At 40.1% G+C, this 17,610-nt stretch overlaps 1 protein-coding gene across 2 annotated transcripts in view; it reads left to right on the forward strand.

The window, feature by feature from the left end:
• The window catches only part of LOC132396903 (misshapen-like kinase 1), a 326,920-nt gene that overhangs the window by 159,202 nt on the left and 150,108 nt on the right, over positions 1–17,610 (forward strand). For both annotated transcript variants that reach the window (XM_059974976.1, XM_059974977.1), the window contains exons 4-6: positions 7,015–7,140; positions 11,520–11,630; positions 14,729–14,819. In XM_059974976.1, coding sequence (XP_059830959.1) covers positions 7,015–7,140; positions 11,520–11,630; positions 14,729–14,819 — 328 coding nt within the window. The remainder of the gene's footprint in view (positions 1–7,014; positions 7,141–11,519; positions 11,631–14,728; positions 14,820–17,610) is intronic.

The raw sequence follows: 17,610 nt of genomic DNA on the forward strand, positions 1-17,610 counted from the left end.
TTCATTTCCTGCCCCGAACTGTATGGAGTTTGTACATTCTCTCTATGTGTGCTTTTCCTTCATGGCTTCAGTTTCCTCCCAAGTCCCAAAGATGTACAGTTTAGAAAGTCTGGGCATGCTACATTGGTGCCAAAATCAAGGTGACATTTGCAGTCTGCCTTCAGTAAGTAAAGCTAACCTGATTGTTCATCTGTCTCCTTCAGATTAACAATTCCCTACTGTGGAGTAAATGACTGTGACATTTCACCGATTTTATGATATATGAATCTTTAAGGTCACTCCTCAGCTCCAGGGTAAACAGTCGTAGGCTGCTGTTGAAATTCGTATTTGCTATGCTCCATAACTCCTAATAGTGACCAGAGCTGGGTGCGATATTCCATTTTGTTGAGCAGAGATTAAATAGAATGACCTGTAAACATTGAATTATGGATCAGAGGTAATGCACAAGCCCTGTTAACCCTCCTCATGACGCATGCCCAAAATTGTACACAATTTTCAAATAATTCTCACAAGAGTTTTATATAACTAGCATAACTTCTTTCTGTTTCTAATGGCCAGAATCTGATGGCCACCTTAGTGATGTCTGTACATAGATCTTTGCTTTACTGCAGTTTTTAGTCTCCTCAATTCAGATTATATTTTAAATGTGAGAAAATCCGCAGAGGCTGGAAATCCAAAGCAACACAACACAAAATGCTGGAGCAACTCAGCAGGTCAGGCAGTCCTGAAGAAGGGTCTTAGCCCGAAATGTCGACAGTTTGCACTTTTCCAAATACACTGCCTGACCTGTTGATTTCCTCCAGCATTTTTTGAGATAGTACTCTGATCCTTTTGTAATGTGTCCAGATTGTATGACTTTCATTGTCCCATGTTGAATTCCCATCTGTGACAGTTTTGCTTACTCACTTTCTTGGTGTTAAATAGCAATTTTCACCTCCTGTCCTACATTGCTTAACTTGGTGTTATTGCCAAAACAAGGTGCTTCACTGGAAATGCAGTATAAAGCTGAAGGCTCAATAAAGATCCTTGTTTATTGCTTCCTAAAAAATTCTCTGCCAAATCAGTATATCACCAAGTTTGTGTTGTCCCTTGTAAATTTCTGGCATGGAACCTTTTTAGATGTTTTCTGGAAATGTATCAGAATTCTCTTTACAACAATGTTACTTAAAATTTTTAAAGGGAGATGATGTGGTCTGTTTAATGTTTGTTTCACAAATTCTTGTGGGTTTTTGGTAGCTTTACCCATTTGGTCACTTTTTAATATGATTCTGAAGGATTTTTCAACAATAGTGATTTGCTGTAGCTTTATTATTATCACATGTAACAAGCCACCCTGATAAGCTTACCATCCAGGCAGATCAATCCGTACAACATTACATCAACGTAGTGCAGTTGTAGGTAGGTAAAATACAAGGGCTGCAGTGAGGGAGACTGAGCGATCAAGAGTTCATCTCTAACCTGTAACAAGCTTGTTCAAGTGTCTGATAACAGCAGGACAGAAGCTGACCTTGAGTCTGGTGGAGAATGCTCACAAGCATTTGCACCTTCTGCCTAATGGGAGAAGGGGGTAAAGCCCGCAATTTCCAAATTTATCCATTCTACCTTTCTTCCCCAACACACAAGTGGAATATAGTCTGAGGCATAATTTTTATTTGTTCTGGTGGACCTCATTGTTATCCCTGTGTCCTGTAATCCTTCTGTGAACTTGGGTATTATGACTGCCTGTTACTGCCCCACCCCAGTGTGCACATCTTCTTTCATTTTGTCCCCAGTGGGACATATACCCTGTTGGTGATAGCTTGTTTGGTCAACTCTGTCATGTTCTGAGGACTTTTGATATTCTCTCCATGGCACAGGTGCATCTCAGCTTTCAGAACATACATAATATTTGTACATATTTTTAAAGTGCTTGTTACCATTTTGAATTTTGATGTGTAAACAACTGTGTTCTGCTGCCTTGATAGCAAATGAATGCTTTATTATGGTGTGAAAATTAATGCCATATAAACATTGCAGAAATAGATCTTAAACCAGGGTTTCCCACCCTCAGGACCACAAACCCCCGGTAGAAAGTCTGTGGCATAAAAAAAGAGTTGGGAACCCCTGTAAATTGTTTGCAGACTCTTAAAAGTAGTGAGTTTAAATATCTGAATTTTTACTTAAACAAAATCCTGACAAATTAATTCAAGGTGATTTTAAGAGATTTAACAAATATGGAGCATTCACAAGGTTGGGGATGCATCTGTGGTATCTCATTACTGTGGGCATCTGAATCTGTCATTCCCTTTTGATGAGAGCTGTCACCATTGCTTTGGAAGATTTCAAAGCATATAGATCAGTTGGAAATTTGGGCAGAGAAATAGCAGTGCTTAGTCCAGTCAAACATTTTGGGAGGTCAAGTGCAAGAGAAGAAAGTGCAGTAAATTGCAGGATCTCCTAGGGCATTGACAGAAGTTTCTTGAGATGCAAGTCCATACCTTGCTGAAAAAGGCAACACAGACAACCAAACAAAACAGTATTCCTCCAGATCACTGTGTACCCACAAAGTATATCACACAGCACATAAACCAAATATTTTCATAAATAAGTTAATAAAATACAAACATGAGAAATTCTGCAGGTGCTGGAAATCCAAAGCAACTCACACAAAATGCTGAAGGATCTCAGCTTGATCAAGCAGCATCTATAGAAAAGAGTAAATGATCAAAGTTTTGGGCTGAGACTGGAAAAGAAGGGGAAGATGCCAGAATAAAAAGGTTGGGGAGGGAAAAGAGGCTAGGTGATAGGTGAAGCCAGGTAAGTGGGTGGGAAAGATCAAGGGCTGGAGAAGAAAGAACCTGATAGGAGAGTAAAGTGGAGCATAGGAGAAAGGAAAAGAGGGGATCCGGGGAAATGATAGGAGGAGAGAAGTGAAAGGTCAGAATGGGGAATGGAGGAAAGGAGGGCGGAATTTGTTCCCTGGTAGAAGGAATCGATTTTCCTGCCATCAGGCTTGAGGGTAGCCGGACAGAACACAAGGTGCCACCCTGCCATCGTTAATATTTTAATCAATAAAATGCAGTTCAAAATGCATGTCATGTGCAGCACAGGTAAACAGTAAGCAGCTCACTGTCCTAGTGATGAGACCATAATGGTCACAGGGTATTCATTCTCACAGCCTGGGTGATAAGGAAGTCCACTTTGTACTTGGCTTCATTGATTGGATCATTGAGTATCGAAGTTGTGAATTCATGGTGCAATTGCATAACATATTATGTAGGCCATGTTTTAAGTATTGTGCACATTACTGGTTGGCACCATACAGAAAGTGTGTGAAGGTCGTGGAGAACATGCAGAGGCTCATCAAGAAGATTTCAGGACTGGAGTGTATGAGCTATAGATTATATTCTGCAGAACACTGGAGACTGTGGGATGACCTAATAGAGGTATATAAAATTAGGAGATATGGATACGGTGGACAATCTTTTTCCCATGTGGTAGCACGGTACCGTAGTAGATAGCACAACACTTTACAGTACCTGCAACTGGTTTATTTCCTGCCACTGTCCGGAAGAAGTTTGTATATTCTCCTTATTACAACTTGGCTTTCCTACAGGTGCTCTGGTTCCCTCCCACAGCCCATGATGTACCAGGCAGTACGTTAGTTGGTCATTGTAAATAGTACTATGATTAGGCTGGCATTAACTTGGGAGGTTGTTGGACGGCATGACTCAAGGGGCCAGCACAGCCTATTTCATGCTGTATCTCAATAAATAAATAAATAAATGTTAAATACTAGAGAATGTAGGTTTAGAGAGAGAGGGAGGGAAAGTTTAAAGACATTTTTTATATATCCAGTGTTAGATGCCTGGATTGCATTGCCAGGGAAGGTGGTGGAAGCAGAGAGATAGCTACATTTAAGAGGCATTTAAATAGGCACTTTAACAGGCTGGCAGTAGATAGTTTGGTGTGTTGGTTGGTGCAGACATAATGGGGGTAAGGCTCTGTTCCTGTGTTGAACTGTTTCATGTAACTGATTTGCACATAACAAGATCCTGGGTGGATGATTGACCCGGGTATTCCCCGGTTAAGGGTGACCAGGGAACAAATATATTGAATGAAATGTCCATTTTTAAAGTTGACCGTGAAGTCTTATATAACCAGCTAACTTGTCCTGTGTTGTTTTAAAATCTTATGCACATTAGTGCAAATGAAAAACACTGATTTGATTTTCCTTTGGCCTCTGATTATTTTTAATGAAGTAGAGTGGTACATTGGATCCACAAACTGGCATTGTAGCAGGAAGCAAAGACAATATTTAATTTCTTTTAATGACTAAACAATGATGGTTCCCAAGTCCTCTGTGTCTTTCATTTTGTATTAACTTAAGCCTAGATGCAAAGAAACATGCTAAAAGCAATTTTTAAAGCAGTACCACATGTGTAAATATCTGTTTTGCATGGACTGAAATAGCACCACAATCTCATTGGCTTGAGCAATCACAATAAAGTTCGCTTCTATTCTTTTGGCCACGTTATAGACAGGTGGAAAACTGGAGATTAAAAAATGCTATAAATGAAGTGGTGAGTTGGACAAATAAAGAGCAAATGGAATTTTATTCACATAAAGGAGAATGCAATAAAGGATTCAAAGTACAGCTATTCTCAAAGTATGTATGCAGTATACAACCCTAAGATTCATCTTCCCCACAGACAGCCATGAAACAAACCCAATGGAACCCTTTCAAAGAAAATCAACCCCCTCCCCACTCTCCCATACAAAAAAAACCAAATCGCACAAGCGACAACAAAACAAAGGGAAACACAGAATATAAAAACACAAATCAAAAGGCATATTTTAGTTTAGCTCAGTGTTCATTATTATCTGCAGGCCTCCCTGATTCAAAATTCACTCAAAAAGGAGTGACCAGAAATAGAACACATCATAATGTGAGATACAAAGTCCAGTCCAATAAACTAAGTTGATTAAATCTTGATCTGGCACCATCCTGTACCAGCATTGAGGCAGAAAGCAAGATCGTTTGATCACAAGGACCTTCTCTCAGGAGCAGCAAACAAGAGGCTACTAGGCAGCTCTGAACGCTTGCTTGCCCTGTGGACCCGCCTCTAAGATTTTAAAACCACCCAGGCTAAGTCACCTGGATAAAAGGAAGGATATTGAATAACATGAAGCAACAAAGGGGTCTTGGACCGTATGTGCCAATTCTTAGAGGTAGTGTGGTAGGTGATATGGTGGATAAGAAAATCTGAGACTTCCCTTTATTAGCCAAAACATAGAATAGAAGAGCCGGGAGATTATATAACAACTGTAAACACATTATTTTGCCAGTTACACTGCTTGCTTTTAGAGCATAAATTAAGTACCTCCATCTCTGTCGCTGTTGTTAGCCCTGAGCTGAACTCCTGAACCTGAAGAACTGGTGGACTATTCTTAGTTCCTGTTTGGCATCATTGACCACCAAGATCCAAAGCATATAAAGCTCTGACTCCAGCCGGTATAGCTCTCCAGCTCATGGAGGCATGCAAATCTCCAAAACCCTGTGACAAGGTTATGGTTTTCTTGGAGGATCTATTAACGCTAGTTAGCTACAACTTCGGTACTGCACTCATCCAAGGAAAGAAACTTGTACTGGTGAGGTTGTAGAGATTGAGTGATTGACATCTAGAGTAAAGTATACTCACAATAAAACATTGGGGAAGTTGGATATGTTTTCTTGGGAATAGAGGATATGAAGAGACTTGATGCATAAAACTGAAGTACATTTAATAAGAAAAACAAAAAATTTGCAAATGCTGGAAATCTAAAATAAAGCTAGGGAAAATTGGAAATGCTCAGCAGGGGAGACTGTTATGTGGAAAGAAAAAAAGTTTCAATTTGAAGACACCAACATGTTTCTGTTCTCACAGATGCAGTCTGGCTTGCTGAGTATTTTCAAATTTTCCTATGAGAATAAGTTCAAAGTTCTATGCAAATTTTATTATCAAAGTACATTTATGTCACCATGTGCAACCCTGAGATTCATTTTCTTGCAGGTATATTCAGGTTATGTATAGAATAGTCACTATAACAGGATCAATGACAGATCAACTAGAGAGCAGAAAGCAACAAACTGTGCAAATGCAAATATAAATAAATAAATAGCAATAAAGATGAGAACATGAGAAAATGATATAAAGGGTCCTTAAAGTGAGATCACCATTTGTGGAAACATCTCAATGGATGGGCAGGTGAATATAGTTATCCCCTTTTGTTCAAGAACCTAATGGTTGGGGGGTATAACTGTTCCTGAACCTGGTGGTGCAAGTCCCGAGGCTCTTGTACCTTCCATCTGATGGCAGCAATAAGAAAAGAGCACGGCCTGAGTGGTGGGGATCTCTGATGGAGGTTGCTTTCCTGTGACTTTGTTTCATGTAGATATGGTTAATGGTGGCGAAGACTTTTCCAGTGTTGTACTGGGCCAAATCCATTGCCTTTTGTAGGACTTTCCATTCAAAGTCATTTGGCGTTTCCATACAGGGCTGTGGTGCAGCCAATCAATACACGCTCCAGTACACATCTATAGAAGTTTGTCAAAGTTGTAGATGTCATGCTGAATCTCCACAGACTCCTGAGGAAGTAGAAGTGCTGCCGTGCTTTCTCCACAATTATACTTTTGAAGACATCAAACTGCAGGAAACATGTATTGAAAACAAGTTGAGGATTCAAGGGGAGATGAGGGGAAACCCTTTTCAACCAGGTGGCTGTCTAAAGGAATGATAAAGGTAAAAATACATCACATTTTTAAAAAGTACTGCATTGTACTTGAAGAGTTGATACCTGGTCTACAGACTTAGTGCTGCAAGGTGGAATCTGGTGGCAGGGGAAATTACTTTCTGAAACTGGTTAACGAGTAATGCTTCACAGATAAGTTCTAAACTCTGCTAAAGTGAATTGTCTCTAAGACTACAGCATATCAATACTTCTGCGGTATTTTCAATATCATTGTGTAAAGTTTTGAATTCTGTTCAAATCCAGGATGAAGAAGAGGAGATTAAACAGGAAATTAACATGCTGAAGAAGTACTCTCACCATAGAAACATCGCAACATATTATGGCGCTTTCATCAAGAAGAGCCCTCCAGGCCATGATGACCAGCTCTGGGTGAGAACTGCTATTTGCCATTACTGGAATAGTTGATCATAATTCTTGGTGGTTAGAGCCATTAATTCTTGGTCGCTTTATTAACTCACTTCATAGCTACCCCGGGATAAGTAGTAATCTGTAGCATGATTCTGCAAGTGCTTGCTCCTCAGCTCATCAAAATAATCATCTTAACTACTGGTATAGTTCATGCAGAATTAGCACTCTGGTAACATGCATTCCTTCCACTTCACTGGCAGGGTGTAAGGATGATCAATAAGCTCTCATCAAAAGGGGTGCTCCCTGCCATGGGAATCAGTCCTTCCACATTTAGATCTGGTGTGTATTTCTGGCAGGTTTGCTCTTTCTGTTTCAGACTTTCATTTCTTTTAAATCTCTAGAATCGTTATGCATATGCGGTTGTGAAGAAATCAGTTTGTAACAGTCAGGTTAAGGCAAATGGGCTTTTATTTTCTCTCTCTCAAGAAGGTTAGGTGATTAAATAGAAGCTTTGGAAATTTTGATTGCAAGCAGCGAAGGTATTTTCACAACAGAAAACAATTAAAGATAAATGAATCAATTTCATATGACTCGTGGAGGCCATCATGGGTGCTGGAGTCTCTACACGCTATATTAATGATAGTGAAACTAAGTGCATTCTATCCAGGGTGTATACCCATGCGGGTGGTGGGTTGGAGATGTATCTCTACCAAAGGAGGTGTAAGGATTGTCTTCCCTCTTCTAGCTTGCAGGGCACCCTTGGGCAAGTTGTAGCACCTGCTTAGCCTCCCCCCCCCCCCACCCCCACTCTGAACAGGGTCACGTGAAGCCATGCAACCACAGACACCAGGCAGATAAATTCTGAAGAGTCTTGATAATGGCTGGGGTCACCAGTCTTGTAAAGACACTGCCCAGAAAAAGGCAACGCCAAGCCACTTCTGTAGAACAAAGTACAATCATGGTGTGGATAGAGAAAAGAATAAGAAGAGAAAGACAGATGGTTGCCCACATCATACGACACGGCACATAATGATGATAGTAATACCCAAGTGCCCAATATACAGTGTAAAGTATTTGCAAAATGTCTCATATATTACAGCCTCATGATTCCTTTCACATAAAGGTGCCAATTTTGCATGTGTTGCAATGGCTGATGGAGTATAATGTGGAGATTGTAAGGTTATTTCCTTTGGTAGGGAGAACACAAAAGCAGGTGGTGTGATAACAATGTATTCTGTTGTCGTGAAAGATCTGAGCCTCCTTCTGCAAGGGTGCAGATGCAGCAAGTCATTAGGAAGGCAAATGACATGTTAATAATTATTGCAAAAGGAAGAAATGCAAAAGTTGTGAAGCCACTGTTGTGCTCTCTTTGTAGCTACATCGATATGTTGGGTCCAATGTTGATCCTCTGAGATGTTACCCTACACTCAAACTTAGAAAGGCAATCTTATGTATGGATATAAAACTCTAAGCTGCAGTAATAGTTCCCTTTCAGAGGGTTATGACTTTGCAATTTTCTACCCTTGTCTAGGCTGAGATAGATTCTTAGTGTACAGGGAAATCATAGGTTATTGGGGTCAGATAGGAAAGTGAGAATATGCTGGCTATAAAATCTGTTGTGATTTTATTGAATAGCAGACTAGGCTTGGGTCATCAAATGGCTTAAAAGGTATACAGTAGCGTGTAAAAGTTTGGGCACCCCAAGAGATTTGAGCTCTCATAACTTTTACCAAGGTCTCAGACTTTAATTAGCTTGTTAGGGCTATGGCTTGTTCACAGTCATCGTTAGGAAAGGCCAAGTGATGCAAATTTCAAAGCTTTATAAATACCCTAACTCCTCAAACCTTGTCCCAACAATCAGCAGCCATGGGCTCCTCTAAGCAACTGCCAAGCACTCTGAAAATGAAAATAATTGATGCCCACAAAGCAGGAGAAGGCTATAAGAAAATAGCAAAACGTTTTCAGGTAGCCATTTCCTCAGTTCGTAATGTAACTAAGAAATGGCAGTTAACAGGAAAGGTGGAGGTCAAGTTGAGGTCTGGAAGACCAAGAAAGCTTTCTGACAGAACTGCTCATAGAATTGCCAGAAAGGCAAATCAAAACCCCCATTTGACTGTAAAAGACCTTAAGGAAGATTTAGCAGACTCTGAAGTGGTGGTGCACTGTTCTACTGTGCGGCAACACCTGCACAAATATGACCTTCATGGAAGAGTCCTCAGAAGAAAACCTTTCCTGTGTCCTCACCACAAAATTCAGCCTCAGAAGTTTGCAAAGGAACATCTAAACAAGCCTGATGCATTTTGGAAATAAGTCCTGTGGACTGATGAAAGGGTGCAGAATTTCATGAAAAGAACACCTCTCCAACTGTTAAGCACAGGGGTGGATCGATCATGCTTTGAGCTTGTGTTGCAGCCAGTGGCACCTCAAGAGACACAAGCTGAAGGTCTTGTCATGGCCCTCACAGTCCCCTGACCTAAACATCATCAAAAATCTGTGGATAGACCTCAAAAAAGCAGTGCATGCAAGACGGCCCAAGAATGTCACAGAACTAGAAGGCTTTTGCAAGGAAGAATGGGCAAAAATCCCCCAAGCAAGAATTGAAAAACTCTTAGCTGGCTACAGAGAGCATTTACAAGCTGTGATACTTGCCAAAGGGGGTGTTACTAAGTATGGGACTGACCATGCAGGATGCCCAAACTTTTGCATTGGGCCCTTTTCCTTTTTTGTTTTGAAATTGTAAAAGATGGAAATAAAAGAGTAATCTTGCTTAAAGTATTAAAGAAACGTGTCATCTTTAACTTCAAGCTTTTTGGAAATCAGGTCAACTTTTAGTCGCTTAGTTATTCACAGTGACAGAAATTTTGACCAGGGGGTGCCCAAACTTCTGCATGCCACTGTATTAAATGATCACTGGTGTTTGCAGTATTGAGTTGATTTTTTTTTTCCCGACATTAGAATGTCTGACTCTCTCACATGGCAATTGAGTGAATGCACATTCAAAATTCAACATACATTTATTATGAAAGTAAGCATGTGGAATACAACCCTGAGATTCGTCCTCCTGCAGACAACCACAAAACAAAGAAACACCATGCAACCCAAAGAAAACATCAAATACCCAATGCGTTTTTAAAAAAAGAGCGAATACCACATAGAATCGTAAATGTAAACCCACCGAGGAATGTTCAGTTCAGTTCAGTTTAGCACTGTTATTCATTGACTGCAGGCTGCAAAGCCAGTCCTCCCCAACCAAAATAGAGCAATATAGAAATGCTTAAAAATGTGTAACCAGGAAACATCTAACATCAACTGCAGAGTCCTTTAAAAATGAATCCAATCCACAAACTGCACCAATCAAACATTACCAAAGACCCAAGACTCTTGCTCCTTTTGCCGGCAGCAATGAGTGAGCGGTAGACCAGTCAAACACAGGAAGATGGGACTGAACACCTGCTCACCTTCCGCTTTTGTCCTCGTTGATTTTGGCAACAAGATAAACACCTATAGTAGGAAAAAAAATTAATAGGTTGAGACATGACATGGATGAATTATTCACACCTGACATACAGTAAATCACTTGGCTTGTTTCAGGCATGTGAGTTCAGTGCCTATAATTCTGTACTTTAACCTGGTTAGGTGCAATGGGATTTCCTGGGTGAAGTATTCTGGCATCTTTATAGTCTAACTTATAGTGATTGCTTTGAAGGTATAGTCAATAAATTTTCTGTATTTTTCAGAATTAAATTTTACCTTTGAAACTGTAAGATTAGTAAGATTAAGCACTGGTGACCTACTAGATCCACACCCACTACACTGCTAGCACTTAGGGCAGCATTGAAGGTTCTCCATCTCTGATGGTGTTCAGGGCTTCTTTCATCTTTTAGTAGCTTCCTCTCAGATTTTACTAATCTCGGTCTGGAGACTCAGGAAAACTGTCGCACTCTGATGTAGAAGGATTCTTCATTGTTGTTTCTGTAACCATTTTGTTTTACCAGTCAGTGTTATTAGCCCTGAGATGAACACCCTGTACCCCACCTAACCTGGAGGAACGGTGGACCACTCTTAGTCTGGCCTCGACCCTTTGACCTGTTCAGCATGGGTGATCCTACCAGGAGCCAAATTATAAAGCCCTTACTCCAGCCAACATAGCTCTCTGGATCATTGATGCCCACGAGCCTCCAAACCCTCCAGCAAAGTTGAGGTCTTCTTGGAGGTGGTGACCTGCAAAGCATTCTGTAATGTTCAGCATCATTGTTGCTGCTTTTTGCTGCTCTGAGGTGTCAATTGACTGTTTGGAAGTCCAGAGGCATCAGTTGCTTTGAGCATCAGAACCTCTTTTTTCTTTTAAATTCTTGTGTTGGTGAGCATGTATTAACATTACTGTTGTGTCTGTTTCGTAGCTGGTTATGGAATTCTGTGGAGCTGGATCTGTCACAGACCTGGTCAAAAATACAAAAGGAAATGCTCTGAAGGAAGAGTGGATCGCTTACATCTGTCGAGAGATTCTGCGGGTAGTTTATCATTTTATAAATCTTTCTTGTTTTTTTTAAACCAAATTTTTGCAGTGATCCTCCTCTTCAAACAAAATAAATCTAAGAAAGTAATGCAAGGGCAGAGGCAGAGTTTGCATTGGACATAAAAAAAAATCTTTATTTATTGCAATGCAGCGCAGAATAAACCCTTCAAGCAGCGCTGCCCAGCAACCCCAATTTAACCTTAGCCTGATCACAGGACAATTCACAATGACCGATTAACTGTAACTGGCATGTCTTTGGGTCACAGGGAGAACGTGCAAACTCCTTACAGGCTGTGGCAGAAATTGAATCTGGGCTGCCTGTACTGTATGTCATTGTGCTAACCACTACGCAACCGTTTTGTCGCAGTTAGTGTAAAGCTGTTGTCAGCAACCTGGATTTAATTCCATCACTGTCTATAAGGACATGGTGTTTTCTGCCTGTGTCTACGTGGCTTCCCTGTGCGTCCTCCAGTTTCCTTGTACATCCCAAAGACTGACGAGTTAATAGGTTAATTGATCACATGGGTGTTTTTGGACAGTGCAAGCTCATTGGGCCATAAGGTCCTGAAACTGTGCATTATTTAAGTCAATAATAAAACAAAGTATTATCAATTAACTTTAAATTTGAAGTATACTGCATGATTATATGACTGAATGTTTGTGTGTGCCCATGACCATTGATCAGCTCATTTAATCCAATAAAGCTTCTGACTGTCACACTGGTACTTAAAGCCAAATGGAGCCAGAACTTTTCAAACCTCTTGATTCACTCACTTGTAAATTATTAAGAATAATATTCAAAATTACAAAATTGAATTTTTTTCCTTATTCTTAATTTGATGGCATTATTTCTCCTGCAATGCAACTAAAGTTCCCAATCATTACTAATGGAATGAAAATAAGGTAAGAGAGAGGAACCCTGTGAATTAAAATAGCATTCAACAGAGAGAGAGAGGATCCCACCCAGTTCATTTTCAGTGTAACTTTTAACAGTTGAATTTCCTAGCTGATCACTACACTGTTGATGCTTGATGCTTTTGGCTATGTGTCAGATTTCTTTTGATTTCTGAAGTTTTTCCAAGGTTTTGACGCATCATTAAGAATCTTACATACGTGATAGCTTTATGTGCCAATTTATCTATCAAAATCAATCAAGTTATCAATTGTTTTTGTTTTAAAGCCCTGGTTTTATTTAATCTCTAAGAAAGATGAGGGAATTGAGAAGTCAACAAATGTTCATGTGGCTGTGTTCCAAATTACAGAAATTTGCCTGAAATACTGTGGCAGTCTTTCACAATGTCTGCTGAGTTCCAGCCCTAGAAAAAGAACCAGACTGATCAGACATTGTCACTGAAAGTTATCTTCACTTTATATTTGCAAATTTATGGTTGCTTTGCACACAGATTCCAAAAGAGCATTGTTCATAATGCAATGAATTTTAAAGTGCACTGGAGTTACTAGTGAATCTTGCAGACAAAAAAGGAAATTATTGTGCCAATGTTATGCCCCCTGCAATTATCCAATTAGTCCCTAATCCTCTGCTATTTCCCCCATATCTCTTAAAAGGTGGCATTTTTCATAAAGAGTTCCATTTCTTTTTGGAATTACACTATTGAAATCACTTTCATGCCCATAGGGGCACTGCATTCCAGCACATTACTCCCCTCTTCCCTGGCCTTCCCCTCCCCCCCCCCCCCCATTATCTTAAATCTGTGTTCTCTGTTTACTGACTCCTCCCTGTAGGAAACAATTTCTTCCTATCTACTCTATCAGAACCCTTCTTTAACCCTGAACATGCCTCTACCCTCAACTATCTGCTTCAATAATGACCTTACTTGATTGTCTTTTCACATATAGTTCAAATCTCTGATTCCTGGTAATGTTGTTGTCATTTTTTGTTGTTGTTCAGCCTGATGTCCTTTGTGGTGTGGCACCTAATTCTGAGTTAAATGATCTAACTTGTACCTATCTGTCTGCCATCATCGACTCCCACCTCCCAATAGTTACCCTACCCCCCAGTATTCCCATCTGCTCTCCCAGCTTCCTACCTCCCTCTATTCCATGTCCACCTTCCTCTCTTATCATAGTCCTTCATCTTCAGGTCTTTGCTTCCACTTGTCAGCCACCTTCACCTGACACTACCTCTCACCAGCCAGTTCTGGCCCTCACCCCTTCCCACCAACTCTTTCTGTTGGATATCTCCTGTCTATCTTTCATTCCAGATGAAGTATCTTGATCCAGAATGTCAACTGTCTTTTCCTTTCTGGATATTGCCTGAGCTGCTGAGTTTCTCCAGCTCTGCATTGCTCCATACAACAGCTCTAATCATTAACACGAAAAAGACCACAGATGCTAGAAATCCGAAGTAACACTTTTATTTCCCCCCCCCCCCCCCCCATTGATGCTGCCTGGCCTGCTAAGATCCTCCAGCATTTTATGTGTGTACCTCTAATCAGTGTTTAAAACATTTAAGGAAACTTGCATACTATCTTTGCACAAAATCCTTGGAACATAGAAGATTGAAGGGAGTTTAGATAGAGGTACACAAAATTGTGAGAGGTATTGATGGGCCTTTTCCCAAGCTGGCCTTTTCCTCTGAGGTTATGTGGGACTACGACTAGAGGTCATGGGTTAAGGGTGAAAGTTTAAGGGAAACCTGAAGAGAAATTTCTTCACTCAGGGCATTGAGAGTGTGGAACAATATGCAAGCTTGATTTCAATGTTTAAAAGAAGTTTGCATAGGTACATGGCAAGGGTATGGAGAGCTATGTTCCTGGAGCAGTAGGCGGCTTAAAGAGTATCAAAAGAATACTCAGCAAGTCATGCAGGATCTGTGAAGAGAGAAAGTGTTATCCCATTACCTTGTTTCTTCTGTTAATGGGCCTCTGTTTTAAAAGATATCTCTATAGTTCTGCCACCACCAAAGAATAGCCGAATCTTGCTCCCTTCCCCCAGGTCTCTTTTCCTAACCTCCCTTTAAATTTGTGCTGTTATGTTTACACTTTCCCTTCCAATTCATGGAAAGTATGAAAAATTGCAAGTTTATTTTTGTGTTCATATTCAGTATCTGATGTTTCTGTGATGTGCTTGTAGGGCTTAACTCATCTTCATGCACACAAAGTTATCCACAGAGACATCAAAGGACAAAATGTGCTGCTGACAGAAAACGCTGAAGTCAAGCTCGGTAAGGTGCTACCATTTCTTTTTTTGTTTTTGTTTGGCCTGTTGGGGGAAATCATTCCATAGCCAAATTTCTGGCATATTTCAGATGTGTGTGCCAGTTACTAGATAAAGTTTACACCAATTCATCATCAACTTCATTATGTGCTGTGTTGTATGACGTAGGCGATCATGGTCTCATGCATGACCATGATTGACTTGGCAAACTTTTCTGCGGAAGTGGTTTGCCATTGTAGTGTATTAATAAGATGGTGACCCCAGCTACTGATAATGCTTTTCAGCTACTGTCTGCCTGACATCACGTGACCCTGATCGTTTTGTGGGGGGTGGTCTAAGCAGGTGCTACACCTTGCCTGGGGTGAACGGCAGGTTAACGGAGTGAAGAAGTGCCTTACACCTCCTTTGGTAGAGACATATCTCTACCCTGCCACTCTCAAAGATTTGTTCGTTCATTATGTGCCGTGTCGTATGACATGGACAATCATGGTCTTTCTATGACCATGATTGCCCTTGGAAAATTATTCTACAGAGTGGTTTGCCATTGCCGCCTTCTGGGCAATGTCTTTACAAGAATTAGGGAACATTGCCCTGTTGCACTCATTACTCCAAAAGTAGATCTTCCTTTTGAAGTTTAAAGTGCTGGTCTTCCAATTAAGATGGTGCTACCAAACACTTACAACTACTCACTGGTAGTTCAAATAGCAAGAAATTCAACTAAAAGCATCACAAAAAACACCTTTTCTGAAGTAAATTCTGTTAAATTATCACCGCCAGCAGTAACTGGGTCTTTGTACGAGGCACTACCTGCTGTTCAGATAATATAAACACTGGCCCAAATCTGAGGCAAGAGCCACCTTCACGATGTTCACTCCATTCTTTAGGGCATCAGAGCCTTTTGCTGCAGTGGTTCCTGGGTACAATGCAAGGTACAATATTTGGTCAATTTGACGCTGGCCCAGATAGATAGAAAAGAGATATCGGGATCCAAGATGAGCCCATTTCACTTGTTCACTGCAATGGTCACTCCTCCCTCCATGTCACTGAAGCTATGAAGACTGCCCCAGCTGCTGTGCTCCATACCTGCTAATATGATGAACTGATAAGCGAGCCTTTGGGCCTATTCCTGGGTTTGGATCTGAGAGCTCAATTTGGTCTGGAACGTTGTTGATCACTTCAATTGCTTGCATGATTTGTGTTTCTTTTTCTTCCCTTTCTCTTGACCACCGGGTGTTAGTCTTTTATTTATTTTTTAACTGAGTTCTTTCAGGTTTTTTGCTTTGTGGCTGCATGTAAGCAAACAAATCTCAAGGTTGTATAATTTATATGTTCTTTGATAATAAATTTAGTACTTTGAGTCTTTTGATTTCTCCATTAAAATCATTGTGTACCTGTACTGATTTTAAAATTCTTCTGTACTGCTTCATTCTACCATATAACGATTAAGTTACAATTTATGTAATGTGTGCATATGTTCTGTTAAAGTAGGCAAGAATGGAAAATGTGGTTAATGCAAGACTTGTCAAAGTTAGGGGTTCTAAACCTGTTCTATGTCCTGGACCCCTTTAGGAGTCTGGTGAATCCTGAGGAACCCTCCTCAGAATAATTTATTTAAATATATAAAATAAAATACACAGGATTACAAAATAAACCAATTATATTGAAATAGTTATTAAAATATTAAACAAACAAATTTGTGATATAATAATGTTTTATTAATGTATTAAATGGTTCAGCATGGGCTAGATGGGCCAAAGGGCCTGTTTTCTCTGCTGTACTTTTCTATGACTCTACTTGATAACAAGACTATACATTTAAAATATATATATATATATATTTAACATATAAACATATAACAATTACAGCACGGAAACAGGCCATCTCAGCCCTTCTAGTCCGTGCCGACGCTTACACTCACCTAGTCCCACTGACCCGCACTCAGCCCATAACCGTCCATTCCTTTCCTGTCCATATACCTATCCAATTTTACTTTAAATGACAATACTGAGCCTGCCTCTACCACTTCTACTGGAAGCTCATTCCACACAGCTACCACTCTCTGAGTAAAGAAATTCCTCCTTGTGTTACCCTTAAACTTTTGCCCCCTAACTCTCCAATCATGTCCTCTTGTTTGAAATATATAGGTGAGTTAAACTTCAAAAAAATGAAATTTAAGACGATCAGTGTGAAGCCTGTTGTTCCTTAGCTTGAATAAGAATATTTAAACTATGGGGTGGTCTTTATCTGTGATTTCTATTGATGACAAAATCACAGGTACTGCTGATACTACTATAGTTTGTTGCCTACATTCATAATTAAAGAAAGTGCTAAATTTCAGTTGAGATCAGTGAAAGTGAAGGTGTAATTTTTTTTCCCATCCAAGTTCACAGACCCCCAGGTTAAGGAGGCCTAGTCTAAACAGATGTTTGATGGTCAGTACACACTGCCGATTTCTGTGCTTTATCTTGCTGTAGTTCTGTTCTTGGAAGGAGATTGTGTGTTCTGTGCTTTGGGGTGATATAGAATAAGCAGATCAGTCTGTGAAATTCATATTAAACGATGAGTAGAGCCTGATCTTGGATCTGTGCGTATGTTTACAGTAATTCTCTTGCAACGGTTGCTTAGCAATATTAACCTGAGTGTGGAAAAGTCAAAATAGATTCCTTTAGCAGAAGTATCTTCTTATTTTGGAGTAAGAGTAAGGCAAGAGAGCTAGTCGCTTAGAAATAACACAATGGAAAAGTAGTAATCCCAAGACATGGATTGGTGGAAATTCACATTCAACTGGGCATCATTGA

Source organism: Hypanus sabinus, chromosome 7 (assembly GCF_030144855.1).
Source record: "Hypanus sabinus isolate sHypSab1 chromosome 7, sHypSab1.hap1, whole genome shotgun sequence".
NCBI classification, from domain to species: Eukaryota; Metazoa; Chordata; class Chondrichthyes; order Myliobatiformes; family Dasyatidae; genus Hypanus; species Hypanus sabinus.